The 18640-nt window shown below is 36.5% G+C and overlaps 1 protein-coding gene across 4 annotated transcripts in view; it reads right to left on the bottom strand.

Moving 5' to 3' along the window:
• DMD (dystrophin) overlaps nt 1-18640 on the bottom strand; it is a gene marked incomplete at both ends in the record, with an annotated part of 1339794 nt that overhangs the window by 848654 nt on the left and 472500 nt on the right. For 3 of the 4 annotated variants that reach the window (XM_082008889.1, XM_082008888.1, XM_082008890.1), the window contains 2 exons: nt 16645-16767; nt 17745-17926. In XM_082008889.1, coding sequence (XP_081865015.1) covers nt 16645-16767; nt 17745-17926 — 305 coding nt within the window. The remainder of the gene's footprint in view (nt 1-16644; nt 16768-17744; nt 17927-18640) is intronic. The other variant, XM_082008891.1, reaches the window with a different exon arrangement.

Genomic DNA, 18640 nt, shown 5'->3' with positions numbered 1-18640 from the left:
CAATTATACTGTCAATCTGGCCTTTTTCCCCCACCTCAGCATAAAGGAAAATTTGAAGTAGGAAATTTAAAAAAAAAAAAAAGAAATTATCTTCAGCAAAAATAACTGCATCTTTTTGTAATTGAAACAGAATGTTGTCACTGTCACCAGTTAGGAACTCTGGAGTAAAACATTGCATTGTGAACTCACATGCAAAACCTGACATTTTAGGGTAACAGAAGCACCTCAGCAAGCCTTCAAATAATCTGTTTTGTAGGTGATATTTTTTTGCAGCTATGTATATTTTCACATTGCATTTTGAACCGTTTAGCATGAAAAATGCTTCTGACCTACAAGAAAAATATTAACCCATAATTGCTATTTTGGGGGTAACATGTTTCTAGTTTTTGTACATATGTGTGCATGTGTAGCATATATAAGGAATAAGTAGAATCTTATTATTTATTCTCTTGCAGATACGAACTATATGCCGTTGTTATTTTGAGATGATGAAACAAAGGCATCCTAAAATAACTACAGACAAATATATTCTAAAGACCATTATTCTCTCATACATTTATGTTTGCAATTAGTATTAAATTATACCTCCGTTAACTGGCTAGAATATAAGACATGTTATTAAATAAAAATCTGACTGCAGTGAGGTCATTTGTGCTGATATGATCCAAGTTTACCTTCATCTTTTGTTAAGAGGAAATTCACTTAATTCATTAGTAATTAAGTCACTATTTAAATATAATTACTAATGAGGTGGGCATTAAAGCGTACTTCAAGAACAGCGAGTTACAGAGTTCTAAATTCTTATTATGGAGACAACATACAACTGATGTGTAGCTCATGTAGCTGCTAAATTCTTTAACAGACACTAATTCAAAAATTGTAAGTTTAAAAAACACATTATAAAGGTACTATTTTGTAGCCATATTCTTCTCTGCATTTGCTCTTTCTTCCTCAACACTTCCATTTAATCTTCCACTTTTCTCCTTTCCAGCTGAGACCTAGCAAAAGCAACTTCTTAGTTCTGGAATTACAGACCTGCTGAGAGTCTTTTTGTTGCTTTTTCTAAAGTTAAATTCTTCTAGAACTAAATTAACTATTTTAGTTCTCAAATGTGTATTAGAATGTTGAAACAGAATCCATACATATTTTATCAGATAATTTTGCCTGACATCTCTCATGTGGCAGAAAAGAATTGCAGGTTCTTTACAGGTGAAATTTTGCCAAGCAATATTATACTTCCCCATATCACACAGAAATGTACTCATATTTAATAAAATGTCATAACAGATGACTATAAACTGTAGGCATTAAATCACATATCCATTGCAGTAGCCATTTTACATGTCCACAGAATGGGAACAGAGCCAGAAACAAGGCTGAATAGCGAAAAGAGAAGTTAAAATTGGGAAAATTAGGAGGCTGAACATGAGTGAGTTGTTGAAAAAGCCATCAATTCAGCAGAGAATGATTTTGAGGCTGAATTTAAAAGAGACAGGAGAGACAGAAAAAGACTAGAAGTAACAAAACATGGCATTGCATAACAGGAAAAGCATTTACGTGGTGACACAGAGAAGGTACAAGAGCACTGTGATTAACAACATGAGTAGGAATAAATGAGGTCAGAGAAATAATGAAGCTAATTTTTGAGATCACAGATATTAGAAGGAAACTGAATGTGTTCTGAAAAGGAATGGATAATTATAAGTAGATTAGAAAATGTTTTTATGAATGTAACCATACTGAAAAGTGCATAATGACGTAAAGGTATTGGAATAACATACAACATATATTGTGCAGTGGAATTAATTTCTATTCCTCACGATATTTGTAAATGTAATTCAGCTGGGAAAACCTATGCAATCATGTAGTTGTTTATTGTTATCACACCTCGATACCTTTTACAATGGACACAACGTTGTAGAACCTTTACTTCTTCATCCTGTTGTCAAATTCAAACTCAACAAGTTACTCCTAGTAAACTGAGTACAGAAAAAGTGCATTTCCCCTAATAGTTTCTACAAATAGTGCCCATTTTCACTAGTTTATTTTCTGTGCATATAAATAATATCAGCCTCTTTTTTATGAAATGCTGGTAGTGAAAAAATGTATAAAATTGAAAAAAAAATTATATTTTCTGTTCAAAAAACAAAACAAACTGTTTAGAATTACTGTCTTATATTGGATTGGATATTTTAGCTTAAAGCCTTCACCCTAAGACTAAGAAAAATAATTGGTTCAACATTTGCAAATTGCATTATCAACTGAAATAAAAGTTTTATAAAGTTATCATAAAAACTTCTGCCTATTGATATGTAGTCTGGCATGTCTCTTAAAGCACTTTTGCCTTTAAAGACAAGGTTCTTTTCTATTAAAAAGTTATGTTCTACTTTTGTTTTGTTTTTGTCAAAATGCCACCCTTAGCGTCTCTCTAACTCCAGTGCGTTTCTGCTCTGAAATTTCAAAAAGTATTTCATCATTCAGTTTACTGGGACTACTTGAGATATAAATTCTAGTACACAAAACATTTTTTTAAAAAGTGTGTAACCAGGAACTGTTTTCATCCAGAATAACAAAGAATCCACTTTTAAGTGTGAAAAGAAGCTAGGCATTGATAGCCTTCTCGGTATAAGCCTTCATGAATCAACAGAGCAGTTGCATAATGAAAGCAGTGGCAATGAAAACTTAAACTGTTCAAAAAGCAGACAAGTTTATGCATTTGTGATACATGTAGCTTCTCTCTAGCGAAAACCTAAAATCATCACCCTATTAAGCAATGACTTCTGGATGGCTATCAAATTATAACAATTGCTTCTGGAGTGGGCTGATCAATTACTACTGACCCAAAGGGAAAGGCAGCAACTCAGATCCCCAGAGCACAAAAGACATCCAGGAAAGCAACGAGAAGTCCCTTTCTGAGTTCCAGCAAGATACTATCAATCTAGATCTATCTCCTAGTCCCCTTCTCAGCCTCAAGAAAGGCTAATTTACATTAGTGGAATGCTGCTAACTTTATTGAATGATCATCCTAGGGAAAAGTTACAATGAAGACTAAAAAAACCAACCAAACAAACAAAAAACCAGTAACAAAACACGCTTTAAATTAGCCAGGTTTTATGCAAAGAGACTCAGCACACCCACCCTGTAATGAACATGCTATTATACAAGAGGAAAAAAAACCCCAAACTATTTTCCTCAGATGATGTAAAAAGTAAAAAGTCAAAATTAATAGTACAAAAGTTACTCTCTCCTTTGACGTATAAACACCTCAACAATGAAGTTCACTTGTTAAGTGCGTGGAATGTTAAGTGTATGAAACAAATAGCAAACAGGCTGTCCTGAGAGGAATAACATCTCAGCACAAACTACGCAGAAGCACAGTACGCACACAGGAAACATGCCACCTCTGCTATTAAACCTGTAACAGACAGACAATTTTTTGTTCCATCTCATCCTCCCCTTGCCTCACCAATAGTCTTTGACTTGCATCTGAAGCTACTGCTCTCTCCATGCGATGCCCCTGACACAATAGTTTTTTGTTTTGTTTTGTTTTAATTTTTTAAAGGAAGGAACATCTTTATAGTGTCTTATCTCTGCTCATTCTCTCCCCCTTCTCCCTTTTCTGTTTTAGGTTTTTTGTTTGTTTCTGGCAGACAACAGAATTATTTTTGGAATTCCTTTGTTAATACTCCAGAAACAAAAGATCAGAGCACAACATGAAGGCAAATCAATATTAGATTAGATTTATTTGTGCAAAAAGATGAAACTGAAATTGAGATGTGCTCTCCACTTGAATGAAATGCAAGAAAAATATTTCGAACTAACAGATAAAGACTTTTTTTGCAAACAGAACGGTAGGAAAACTTATTTTATATACTTTTAGACTGAAGAAATATCAACCCTAACATGTAAGAAACAGCAACTCAGAAGCTGCCACAATGTACTGGATCAAAAGTACATAAGTCAACTGCCATTTTGTCCACATGAAGATGAAAATACAGTTTTGGTAGAAATTGCATATATTGTTACGTTAACTAGGATGCCAAATACCAAAGAGAGAAATAAATATGAAAGAACATAGTAGAAATAGAGAACATAGAAAAATATAAGCTTGGGAGACTGTTGATATAAAATATCAAAGTAACTCGTACTTTATATTTTCACCTGTCTATGGTTTTTGTCATTTAGACTTCCTTTAAGCACATGTGCCAATTCCATTTTTGTTAATGGGAGCTATGCTTTAAGTTTAAAACATTCTCTTGAACAGTGACACATAAATACAATCTTAATTCTTACGTCTTACTCATGCTTGCGAAGTAGACATGTTTAATTTTAATACATTTTCCAAATGACTTGCGAAACATGTTGCAGAATTCATTCTATAAGACAGTGCTACTCTCATATTAATAACTTTGATCTTTTAACATGATAAGCAAAATTCCATTGTCTACGCTTTTAAAAAAGTATATTTGTTTTTTTAAATTTGATGCCTCACTATGTCATCCACAGTTGATTTAAACCACCGTTTCCGCTCTGATGACATGACTATCAGACAACTAAAATTTCCTTTTGCATTTTTAAGAATATTTTACTCCACGAAAATATATGTATTCTTTCTTTGCTACAACTAAACTAAGTTCTAATAAAACAAATGCATTCTGCAGAAAGAGCGTGGATAAATCCCAAGCACTGTATTGTTCCATACAGTTTTCATATTTTTGAAGTTCTCATTTTTGCTATGTTTTATTGTGCTTTCAGGACTGGAATTTCTGAAAAAGGTTTAAACAACTGAAAACGTGTCTGTTCCCCCCACCCTAAATGTGTTGTTCTTTTAAAAGGTAGTATCTCTTCCTAACTCTCCTCTTAGCCCACTGATCGCCTCAGGCTAACACACCCATAATAATGGTATTGCTTAGAATACTTTTACATCTCAGAAAACTGTAACGCAAAAATCCTTAATACTATTGCATATACAGAGACAAATGCCACTGTGTTTGGAATGAATGTGGAAAAATCCATTAATATCTTCCTTTGTACACTCGTACCTGAAGCCTGTACATGCACACCGAAACCATGACGTACCTGTTGCAGTATCTTAGAGGGAGAGGCTTCTACACAAGCATTACAATACACAGTTTCTATTGCATCAAAGTCACTGGGGAGAAGAAAGAAACCAGTACTTTGATGATGAGTAGAGATAAGCAGTCTGGCCTTTTCAAAGGTCACTACTTCAGGTAAACATGCAGACCTGCCTGCCGTACAAACGTGAGTTAACAAACAATCCATGGCATTTCCTACAGCCCCTGAAAACACACACCTCTAATGCTACTGTTATAAATACAGGGAGGGAAATGGCTATCCCCTTTCTCATGGTGTAATGGTTTGGGCAAAAGGACAATCAGGACTGAACCTCCCATTGATTCTCTGTGGGAGTGGGCACTTAACTCTGTTCACTCATTTCTCAAAACCAAACTTTTGCATTTTAAACACAGAACAATTTCTGTGTTCATATATTACTTTATATATAGTAATTATATAATATATATTATATTATTATCATGTACAATATATAGCAATATAATACATTATATTACAATGTATTACTATATACTATAATAAACCATATTTTAGATTTTACCATGAAAAGTATTATATATACCTGAGGGCACAAAGGTCTTATCCACAGAAAACTTGTCATTTTCTAATAGAACAAAACATGAAGCTAATTAATTCCTCAAAGTTACAGCTACGCTTGGGCACAGGCTTTTCAAGGGCACAATGCATATCCTGTACCCATTTTTGGAAGCTATCTTTTTTAAAAAACACTATTCAGTTTTATTTTAGCTAAATAAAATTCAACTATGTGATGGTGTAACACAGAACAGGAAGTTTTCACTACTACACAGAAGTAGTGAAATTAACACTCACCAGAAGTAATTCTAACTAGAAAATGCAATCCTTATTGTTTTCACCATATTCACATATATTTGACCAACACTTCAAGTGATCCTCTGAAAGCTGTTATATCTTAAAAATAAATGTTTCGTCTGACATTCTGCAGAAAATCAGGCAGAGAAAGCAGAGATGAAGCTACTGGGGTCAAGGAAGCTTCTCTCAGTGATGAGGGCCAGCGAAGCCATTGACAAAGAGGAGACTGGAGCAAGCTTTCTCTCCTATTCCTGAACATGTGAACAAAATGTGCTGCTGCTGCTACATCAGCGTTGTAGTACTTCTTTGGGTTTGTTGGTTTGTTTTGTCTTCTGGTGGTATTGATAATTAGCAGCTGGAGGCATGAAAGTATCATTAGACTAACATATGAAGTAGATAATCTCATCTTTACTGTCTTTTTAGTTTATAATGTCAAATACAGATAAATCAATAAGAAAAATCGTTAATAAACTAAATTTTAAAATGCTATCTGAAATTATGAACCAAAATTTTATCATACTATTGAGAAGTTCACCTGATATACAGAGACTAGTAACAACGTAATAATCATGCTGTTTAGAATGATGCTACAATTTTATCTCTGGACAAATACTTTAAATAGCTTTTGTGCACTAAAGTCTCCTGTTTGATTTGAGAGATTTTGCAAGAGATATGAGTTCTGTCTTCATTTTTTTGTATTTCAAAGGTTTAACTAAGTGTAATGAAAGAGTGCAAAGTGTGAGCCCATCTTTCAAACCAAATGAAATAACAAAGGTGAATACTCAAGTAAATGCAGTAGTTCTATATGTGGATTCAAAATCTATGCTCAGTACATCTTTCAAAATCACTGAATGCATAAACTAAGTAGTAAAATGTTTGACAGTCTCCCTGTTATTTGACTATTTGTATTTAAATGGAACCCAGCAGTCCCACAAAAGATTGATACTGTATCAGTTTAAAAGGAAATGGTATCTCATCTTTGACAAAATTATATTTAGAAAAGACAGAGAAAGAAAAGAAGTACTACTACTACTTTTCTTTTTTCTTAATCAGCCTTAAAATTTTGTAATTCCAATGCCCAGGAGTCAAAGTGAGGAAATGAACAGGCATCTTGCATCTCAGTCCACTCTAGAGCTTCTGTGACTGTATATCATGAACAGGAACAAGCAATTCACAATGATTAAGGTTCATGTGCAGATGCAGTCAGTCTTGATTTAGACACCGCCATGAGTTTCCTACATCAGAAGAGTTAGACAATAGCACGCCATCAACTTATTGCATTAATATCTAAGGAAATAAACAGTCAATTGCTTGCTTTCTCAGCCTCAGACTAAATTCTCTTTTCTTATTTGCATGAAGTGAAAGTCCTTTGTTCAGGGTTTGAAATCAGAATGCATAATGACTTCTGGAATGGTACAAATCCTAAAGTTCCTTCAGTTCCAGTTCTGAGATTAGGAAAAAATGGACACCAGTCCATCTAGCAGTAAAGATTTTCATTAGCACTGTGTCTTACATTTCATCTGGCCCTGCCCTTGCATCAAATCCACCGCTGATATACGCAGTTCTGCACTATTGCCTACACTGAGGCCAGGAGGGGGATTGAAATCTATTAGTTAACATATCATGGATATAAAAAGCAATCCTATGTTTACAGTAAGTGAGTATAAGTGTCCTCATTTGCTGTAGCTACATCCATTTCTGACATATCACACACATAGACTTATGTATGTTATATATATGTAACGCTACATTCAAGAGACTCAGTGGCACAAAAGAGTTTATATAAACATTTTAAAATGCTATGCATCTTTTTTATCTTATTGTATGCCTTAAAAATTAAGCTATTTTAAAACCATAGAAATGGGTTTCTTTTCAAAATAAGAGAAGCAAAAATACTTAAAATTGCAAAAGTCTGTCAGTGAAAGATTTTATTTTAGAAGTGAATGCTTTCACTCACATTCATGAGGTTTGTAATTTGGCAACAGCAGGTTTTCACTACAGATTAGAATTTATGTAACAGACTTTAAAAAAACCCCACAAAAACCAAGCAGTTTTTATATCACACTTCAACTTCAAAATTAAGAATTTTAAGCTAGTTAAAAGCATCTAAAAAATACCGTATAGGAAAAAATCATCAAAGACAAAGTGTGTTACTGAGGTATGTACAGTTCTCTGTTCAGAAATACATTCATTAATAAAGTAATCTGGGAACAACCTGTATAACTTTTCCGTGTTTCCAACAGTTAAAAAAACCAAACCAACTGTAACAGTAATTCCAGTTAAATTCATCTATTAAAAGTGTTTTTGTTCTTTAATATTGCCAACCACATATAGGTAAACTCCTGTGATTATTAGACTATAAATTTATTCAGATTTATTAGGCAAAATCTGACTATACAACAGAAAAAGGTATATTTTATTTAGGATTTTTTACTTTCTGAATGACACATTACCCTTTTTTACTAGTCAGCAAGAAAGTCTAATAATTCACATGGGACACACCACATGGCATTTCTAGTATTCCTAGGTTAAACAAGCTTTATAGATATTTCAAGTAAGAAAACATAGCTGAAATAGTATTACATATAAAATAAAAATTTCTCTCATATGATTTATAAGGTCAATTAAAAGGGAAAGTTAAGAAGAGATGGAAAAGACGGTAAGTAATTGTTTTTATGTCAAACTCTATAGAAGTGTCATTACCTGGTGGAGGTAAAAACACAGCTTAAATAGTGAATGCAAACAGGTATGTGAACAGCCGCATGTACAGGCAGCAGATAACTGTTCATGGGTGTGTGGAGTGGGGGCTGCTGAACTTCTGAGCTCTGAGGCAGATTCCTGCCACTTGCTAGCATCAACCAGTAGGGGCTGGTTGTAAATTTTGGTAACAAGCTGTCTAGACAAAAGCAGCATGTTCTGAATGCTGCCATTAATAAAGAGGCCTGTGACAGAAGCACCACCTAGGAGGCGGATAATGAGTTCTGCTTCTGCACATAGACTGTTTAGACTGGGAAAACTGGGGGCTTAGAGTTACAGAAAGAAAAACGGCTGATGAAAAGAAGCGTCCTGAAAAGAACTGGTGTCAGGGAAGACAATGATGTTTGGGAAATCAGGTGGAGAAGATGCTGACTAGAATACTGATCCTGGAAGTGGGAGACGATTCTATAGATCAGAGAATGATAAAATCATAAAACACTTCAGGTTGGAAGGGGCCTTTTAAGGTCATCTAGTCCAATGGCCCTGCAGTGAGCAGGGACATCTTCAACTAGTTCAGGTTGCTCAGAGCCCCGTCCAGCCTGACCTTGAATGTTGCCAGGGATGGGGCATCTACCACCGTTCTGGGAAACCTGTGCCAGTGGTTTACCACCCTCATTGAGAAAAATGTCATCCTTATATCTAGTAGAGATCTACTCTCTTTTAGTTTAAAACAGTCACTCCTTCTCCTATCGCAACAGGCCCTGCTAAAACGTCTGTACCCATCTTTCTTATAAGCCCCCTTTAAGTACCTGAAGGCTGCAAGAAAGTCACCCCAGAGCCTTCTCTTCCCCAGGCTGAACAACCCCAAGTCTCTCAGTCTGTCCTCACAGGAGAGGTGCTCCATCCCTCTGATCATTTTGGTGGCCCTCCTGTGGATCTGCTCCAACAGGTCCATGTCTTTCCTGTGCTGGGGGCTCCAGAGCTGGACACAGGACTCCAGATGGGGTCTCACCAGAGTGGAGTAGAGGGGCAGAATCCACTCCCTCAACCTGCTGGCCATGCTTGTTTTGATGCAGCCCAGGATAGGCTTGGCATTCTGGGCTATGAGCACACATTGCTGGCTCACATCCAGTTTTTCATCCACCAATACCCCCAAGTGCTTTTCAGCAGGGCTGCTCTCTATTCCTTCATCCCCCAGCCTGTACTGATACCTGGTGATTGCCCCAACCCAGGTGCAGGACCCTGCACTTGGCCTTGCTGAACCTCATGAGGTTCACATGTGCCCATTCCTTGAGCTTGTCCAGGTCCCTCTGGACGGCATCCCATCATTCAGACGTATCAACCGCACCACTCAGCTTGGTGTCATCTGCAAACTCATTGAGGGTGCATCTGATCCCACTGTCTATGTCACTGATGAAGGTATTAATGAGTACTGGTCCCAATACAGACCCCGATACTGATTGTCACCGATCTCCATCTGGACATTGAGCCATTTACTGCTACCCTCTGGATGCAACCATCCAATGAATTCCTCATCCACCCAACAGTCCACCCATCAAATCCCTCTCTCTCCAACTGAGAGAGAAGGGTGTTGTGGGGCAGCGTGTCAAAGGCCTTACAGAATTCCAGAGAGGTGACATCCTTTAGCCCTTCCCTTGTCCACAGATGTGGTCACTCCATCATAGAAAGCCACTAGGTTGGTCAGGCAGGACTTGCCCTTAGTGAAGCTATGTTGGTTATCTCGAATCACCTCCCTGTTCTCCATGTGCCTTAGCATAGCTTCTAGGAGGATCTGTTCCATGATCTTCCCAGGCAAAGAGGATGAGGCTAACAGGTCGGTAGTTCCTAGGGTCCTCCCCTTTTGGCCCTTCTTAAAAACGGATGCAATTTTTCCCTTTTCCCAGTCTCCAGGGACTTCACCTGATGCCAGGACTTTTCAAATATCATGGAGAGTGTCTTGGCAACTTCATCAGCCAACTCCATCAGGACTCTGGGATGCATCTTGTCAAGTCCCATAGACTTACGTGTGTTCCAGCTCTTCATCTTATCTCGAACCTGATCTTCTCTTACACTGGGAGGGACTTTGCTCCTCCAGTCCCCACTCTTGTGGTCCATGCACTTGAGAGGTGTGGGAAGACAGGCTGCCAGTGAAGACTGAGGCAAAGAAGTCATTGACTACCTCAGCCTTCTCCTCATCCATTGTTATCAGTCTGCCAGTCTTGTTCACCAAGGGGGGTACACTTTCTTTGACCTTCCTTTTCTGGATGACCTACCTGTAGTAGCCCTTCTTATTATTCTTTGCATCCCTTACCAAGTTCAGCTCCAGCCATGCCTTGGCCTTCCTGGCCCCATCCCTACACAGCCAGGCAGCGTCCATGTACTCTTCCCAGGATACCTGTCCCTGCTTCCACTGCCTGTGCATTTCCTTCTTGCTCTTTAGTTTGTCCAGCAGGTCTCGACTCAGCCATGCCAGTCTCTTGCTTTCTTGAGGAAAAGGGAATCATATAATATCTCAAGTTGAAAGGGACCCAGAAGGACCAAGTCCAACATCCTGTTCCTCATAGGACTATGTAAAACTACATCATATGAATAATAGCATTGTCCAGACACTCTTTGAATTCTGCCAGGGTTGGTGCCGTTACCACTTCCCTACAGAGACTGTTGCAGTGACCAACTACTTTCTTAGTGAAGATCCTTTACCTAATGTCCAGTCTGAACTTCTCCTAATGCAGCTTCATACCATTTCCTCATGTCCTGTTGCTGGTCACCAGAGAGGTATGTGGAGACAAGTAGCAGGGGATGCTTGGGGATTTTGGCTGGTGATGCCCAGCATCCATAATCTCAGCAGTGGCACAGCACAAATTGACACAACTTTTATCCCAACCTTCCTGGATCAACAGCAATCTCTCTGCTGGGGAGGAAAGTTGACCTCGTGAACTTAGCTCTGGGGGGAACCAAGAGAGTGAGGGTGTGAGATAACCAAGTAGAGTAAAAGCTCCAGTCCCATGGGTTCTTAAATACAAGGATCCAGATCTATTATGGGTTATTGATGACTTTGTCTTACCCATGAGAGTACTAACATTTTTGACAACAAAAACACTTGAAAGGAGTCTACAATAAACATTCAAACCAAAGAAATCACATTAAATTAATCACTAAAAATTAGTTAGAAATGCTGCTGGAGTCTATACCAAGCAGTGACAGGAAACTGAACTGTCATCTTGACAGCCCTTCAGGCTTGGAGAAGAAGCCATCAATTTGCCAGATTGTTAATGAAAAAGGAAAAAAATAATAAACATATTTGAAACTGTTTGCTATATCATTTTGCAAACCACTCCTTGAAGGACCAGTATTAAGGAGATCTCCCCAAGAAATTCAAAGGACTTGCTCTTAGCTTCACTTTTCCATCTCTACATCTCCTTGTTCTGACCTCTGGTGACGGATTTTGCTATTTTATTATGGTTAGTCTGAATCTTAGGGATCTTACTTCACTCTACAGAAACAGTTTCTAGCTGTCTCAATGGAGAGAGAAAACACCTAGGCTAACAGCTGGAGCTATGGTTATACTTGTTGCCCAAATTATATCTATCAAGATCTTGTGATTAAATGTGCAGATAACTCAGCAAGTATTTTCTGAAGTTTCCTGACTTCTACTTGAAATTATCCCATAAATCCAGTATGAACACTCAATGTTGACAATGAGGTATTTTCTGTGCTAAGTGTTTTATCTTAGAAATATTACCAAGGATTTGAAACTAAAATTCTATCTGGTTGTACTTTAATCTATGAGACTTCTCTTCTGATGCCTTTCCAAAGGGCACATTACCACAAGGTAAAAAGGACAACATTTGCATCACAGACTTTAAGTAAAAAAATATTTGTTTTAGTTCAAAGGAAAGCAATATGGCAATTCTGTGACACTGTGCCATAGATGAACCCCAGAGGGTCCCAGAACAGAGATCTCACAGCACTTTTAGAGAAGTTAATTTGTTGGCAGAAGACCAAGAGTGTGGCAAATTAAGGGTCTGGAAAACCAGAAATCTCAAGGGCAAGGCTGCAAGAAGGATTGTGTGCTGTGTGTGAATAAATTCAGCTTAATTTTATAATGGATTCCCAGTGACCTTTTCAGTTAATTACTATAGTTATGAACTGATGGAGAAAGTCCAGTACAGTAAGTCTGTAGAATCCATATCACAAAACAGAGATCATGAGAAAAAAATGCATTACAAGACTGCTGTAAAACAGAAGTAATGACTGGAGGGTTAGGAATTTTCCACAAACTAATGACTAGGTTGAAGCCTGATGTAAAGCCTCCAATTCTTAAGTCCCAGATCAAATCACTAAGTTCTGGGGAATACCGTCCCCATTAGCCAATCATCCCAACTGATTTTAATTCAAATCTACTGAAGCTTGTCAGATTAAATGCTAAGACTAATCCTGCACAACAAATTCTGTATTCCATGTAACATAATGTAGAATGAAGAAAAGTAACTCCTATCAAAAGAACAAAAATCCACAATGATATCAATGCAACGGGCTTGACCTTGCGTAGTAGATAACTTAAGGCAGCCAGACTCACATCTTGGCTTGCCAAGAGCTTATTTACAAACCCCTTTAAAGACAGTATATTTTATGTCCTGTGGAGTTCAGGCAGTAGGTAGTAAGTAGAAATGAAGGTAGTGAGATGGGAGTTTTGCCTGGGATCAATATGAGAAACTGCTCCAATAAAATGTTTTTGGAAAAAATTAGAAAGTAAAACTATCACTCACATTGGTCGTGTGTTCAATGAGAATAAGCAACATCACAGAAAAAAAGGCTTTCATAAATATAGAACACAAGTGAAAGGGTAATTTTAAACAGGGATTTTAAAATGTCTCATAAAATTAACCTGAGGATCCCCTTTTTCTAAGTGAAGCTAGACAGACTGTCTCGTTACAAAGACTGCATACAAACCAAAATACAGAGCTGCAAAGTCAGGCAAGCCTTCTGTAATTGCTAAGCAGTAACTGTCATCTGAGACCTGCCAGCATAAATATTTCCTCTTGGGCCTTTCTTAATGTTAATACAGGGAATTCGAGGATTTAGGTTTGAAAAGTGGATTCCTATCCTAAGATCTGCACAAGGTTATGAACATTTTCTGAGTAAACAAGGTAAAGGAGGAAAACTTTTCCTGAGTGTTAGCAGAAGAACTGCTATTCATGTTAGCAACAGCATTTAAAAAGGCTTGCCTGTTTCAGCCAGAAGTGGTCAAACACGGACCAAACAACAAGGCGGCATCGAATGAACTGGTTGGCAGAACAATTAGTTTCTTTGAATCTGAATCACAGTTAAGCAAAGCAAGACTTGTCTGGCCAAAATTTGTTCAACTAGAATGCAAATATAGTACTGAGTGACAGAATAAGAATTCAGAATGGAAGGGTGAATTTAAAGACACACAGGTTGTCAAGGTATTAGGAAGTGTGAAGATGGAAAGTGAAGTGAAATAGAAGAATTGACAAAGGTAGAAGATAGAAGGGAAAGGACTTTGACAGATGATGATGTAAGAGGAAATGTTATTCCTTCTTGCCAGTATGGAGCTCAGAGAATCATAGCTCATCAGATTTTTACAATTTCCGACAATTGACATACACAGTAAACATATGGCGTATATGGTCAAATTTCCAGCGTAACATTAAAAATCACTGGAAAGAGGACTTATTTAATTTAGTTTTCTTCATAGTTCCAGTTGACTCTTGATTGAACTACAAAATCTATTGGACTGTTCTTCCAAATGCAGAACTTTAAAAATATCACCCAATTAAACACTACGACATTTAAGATCAATCTTAGCAGCCAGAAACTCTAGAGGAAAGCAGGTGAAAGACTTTTGGTTGATATTTGCTATGTACCTTTTTTGATTATCTTGGAGAAATTATAATATTCAAGTCCTGCAAGATGAAAATTTGTAAAGATCTGAAATTTTCAACAGACCAACATATTTAGTGAAAATCTTGCTTCTTAATGATAGTACCTAAGATACCGTTGAAAGTGGCAGACCACAGTGAACTAAAACTACTGGAATTTTTCTTTGATAACTAAATGGAAATGAGAGACTGCTTCCTAAACTTTATAAAATCCAAGAAAAACAATGTTGACTTCATCTTGATTTCTTTAATGCCTTCCTCTAGAGAGGTAGATTCTACTGAAATTCCTATAGGCAGTTGCAATATCAATACTGGTATCCAAAAATCATAACATAGCTGGCAGAAAATTGGAAGGCTACTAAGAATTGAAACAGAAATAATATTTATTTGATTTAGTTAAAATAGATGGGATTATTAAGGTATATCAGCTTCAGAGAGCTAGAGAAAACATTATCAATCACTATTTTACCCAGATTATAAATTTGTTTTAGTAGTTAGATGACAGCTGTTCTTCAAGAAATACAGAGCTACAGGCAAAAGAAGTCATTACCACCGAATAAGAATTGCATTTATTGAATTGGCATATTAATCAGCACTATTTGCAATTCAAGTTTATCTTGATTATAATAAAACTGTGTCTGGTGATTTCACTTAGTATTTTTAAGTGAATGCTTTTCATTTGTTAATATTTGTTGTTGCTTTAGCACAATAGGACTCAATTCTGGTTAGGTGTCCAGATGCTGCCAAATCATCAGAATTATGATATTATAGTAGTACTTATTGCATAAGTGGAATAGACAGAGCTTCCAAATTCAGGAAGATGAAGTCTGAAAACTGGAATGCCAGGTGAAGTTTGAATAATAGAGTGATATTTTCTTACTACGTTTTATTAACTATGTTTTGTAGAATTGACTTCAATTATATCAACTTGTACATTAGGCTTGATGGTGGGACTGTTGACAAAACCCATAATCGATCACAATAAAAGTAGCTCAACAAAAAAAAGCTATATCAGACTTTTCATTCTTCTCAATTATCAGTGTAGTATCTAAGCAGAACAAATCAAATATACCAGTTTTAAACATCTTGTTTAAGAGCTGTATTAATCATCACTGCAACACATTTGATGTTAGCATAATGTAGCAGGGCTCGTGCTTATGTGCACAGGATTTCTCTCATGGACTATTTAAAGGAAGTCATTATTCAGTAAAATACCTGTCACTTGAAGAGTAGATTCAGAAACACTGTGTTGAATTAAAGTGTAATTTTGCAATAAATTTGTAGAGGTTAAACAGAATTAAGTCTCCACTACAGAACTCATGCTGTAGTGCCAAATATATGCAAGATTTCTTTTCCCCAAAGTAATGAAAGTATGTGGCATTACACAATATGACCTTTGGCTTTCTCACTTGTCGTAAATTATAAAAATCTGACTACTGAAATGCTCATTGTAAGGATTGCAAGTTTATTAAACCAGTTTTAATCAAGCTTTTTTAAACTACTGCAGGTATTTAAAAGTCAAAATACCCAAACACAAAACCTTAATATGAATATTGGCATGGTGCCATTCCTGATAAAATGACCAGCTGTTATTATCTAATAATCCAGGTCATATAAAGAATACTAAATTTATTGTTTCCTTTCTCTTCTGTCTGACTACAGTAACTTCCTGAAAAACATCATCACTTACTACATTCTTAAATAAATGTAAGAGTTAGGAAAAGCAACAGAAACCGATGGTTCTTGTTTTTCTATAACCAAACCAGAGACAGAAATATCTAATTAAGATGCCAAATACAGCTTATGTATGGTTTGTTCTTCTAATACTCTTTTAAGGCAATATATGTACTATTTTCAAAAATGACATATCAAAAGAAACAATTTATAATTCTAAAACAGCAATGTTTGAATTTTGGTCATCCCTAACGATCAGTGTAACACCTACTGTCAGCCATGCTGAAATACACATTAAAAAGTAACCACTTGACAGATGCTAAAAAAAAGCACCCGGAAAAAGTAGGTCATCAAGGTCAGGTACAAGCAAAAATGCACAAACTCTTTCACTCCAAGCACAAGCTTAATAAAACATTTAAAAAAAAAAATGACAATATTGACAGACCTGTGGAGGAACCTGCCTCCTTTTTTGGTCAGGGGATGTGACATATACAGCTTGTGTATACGTGTAACTTTTGAACCGCGGTTTAGGAGAAGGTGAAGGTCCCTGGGGTACACTGACTGTGATCTACGAAGAAGAAATTAGAGGTGGAAAGAACAGAGATATAGATAAAAGCATGGATTATAGAAGTAAAGAATGATTTTAAGAATAATTGAAGAAAAAACAGTAGGAAGGTAATGATCAGTTTTGTATTTCAAGGACAATGTTGGTATTCAGCAGTCAAAATCGGGATGGTATTAAGGAAAGCTCTCATTTAATCTGATATCCTTTCCAAAAGCAACAAACTCTCAGGACTCAATATTGGCAGAATACCAATGTAAATTGAAGGTTCTTTATAATTTAGAAGCAAAGGCTCAAAAAACAGGTTATCTTGTAGTAAATCCTGAATAAACAGAGCCAATGTCTCTCTCTAGAAGAGACTAAGCATCCTAAAACCAAGATACAGATTAAATGCAGACAACTACACTAGGCCTAAAATCCACTAAACACTTCAGCAGAGACTGCCTGATGATTTCAGTCAAAACCATGACTGACATAGCAAGCATAAACTAATTCCAAGTATTACATGAGCTTTTTGAGATGCCAACAGTGAGCCGAGATTATCTTAAAAATCAGCGTAAATAAAATGCTAAAAAATTAGAAATGTATCATGAAAATGGATAAATGTCAACTGCTATTCTGTAAAAAAGGTTAAAAAGTTTCTATATGTCTCTGGTTAAATGTAAAACCTCCCCCGGTTTCTGTGTTCTTCCTTGTGGTGCCCTTACCCAATCAAAACACCCAGTGCTGCAAAAAGGAAGTGCAAAGCACTTATTTGTTGAATAGTTACTTTTAAAACAGTCCAATGCAAGGTGAAAACAGAGTATGAAAGTACAGTTCATGCAGACAAGTACATTTGACTTGCCTGTGGTGAAGAAACTTTGTCCATATGCCTGTGGGGTTTTTGCCTTCCATTGGCCATCTAACATCAAACTTATGGGGTAGGTATGGGAATCAACCTCTTTAGAGCAGCAAGATGAAAGCAGAAAAGTGAAACTACTCACTTCTTGTGAAAAACGCTGTTGATGATGTACTTGTATGTGCTCTTCTCTAGTGACCCTTGAGTGTCGTGGCAACATCTCCACCTCCCTGATAGCTTCCATGGTGACTTGCTGGGGAAGAACTTGGAAAAGGGAAGTCACGTACATTAAGATGGACTTCTTATCTGGACAGGCAGTTGCAACATCTGGAAGGCAAATTAACTTGCATCATTTTGGTTTCTACATTAGACATGAGAAATAGCCAATCATCTTCATGAAAAGCTGGTAGACTAATGAGCAATCTACTGTTCACATGAGTTCTCCAGAGACTAATTAATACTTTACAATCAGTTCCAAAATTACAGACTTAACTTGCATTGCAAAGAGAAAGAGACAAAACTTAAAAAAGTTACTGTTACTGCATTCAGCATGAACTTTCTGTTTGTATATCTTTAGTCAAAATGCACACAGTATAAAATTTGACACTGATCCTTATTAAGCAGGACCGGACATAGGAAAAAGGTGTATTTTCTTGTGCCTTATAAACACTGCAGTTATAAAAAAATAAGGACAAGCTCATTTTCAAAGTCATGCTTTGTATGTTCTCTTTACAACATTAAATCATGGGAAGTGACAATGATGTAGGAAAATAAAAATATTTACAGGTTTTTCTAGAAAATGGGCTCACACAAAACACCTGCTGAAGCCAACATCTACTATAGCTACATTGCTTTTATATTCTACTTAGTCTTATATTCTCCATTAAGTCTGTGGAACATCTAAGGAACATGGTATTCACAGACATTAAAATACATAATAGAACAACTCTTCAAAAAAAGCCCTGTAAAAATCTCTGTAGATTTTAGTAGTAAGTACAAGAAACTTTGCACAAACACAAAGTGGACTGTGATTTATCTGAC

This window comes from Phaethon aethereus, assembly GCF_964289735.1.
Source record: "Phaethon aethereus genome assembly, chromosome: 1".
Taxonomy (NCBI): Eukaryota; Metazoa; Chordata; class Aves; order Phaethontiformes; family Phaethontidae; genus Phaethon; species Phaethon aethereus.
Note: the sequence above shows the minus strand (reverse complement) of the source record. Positions and strands in the feature narration are given on the sequence as shown.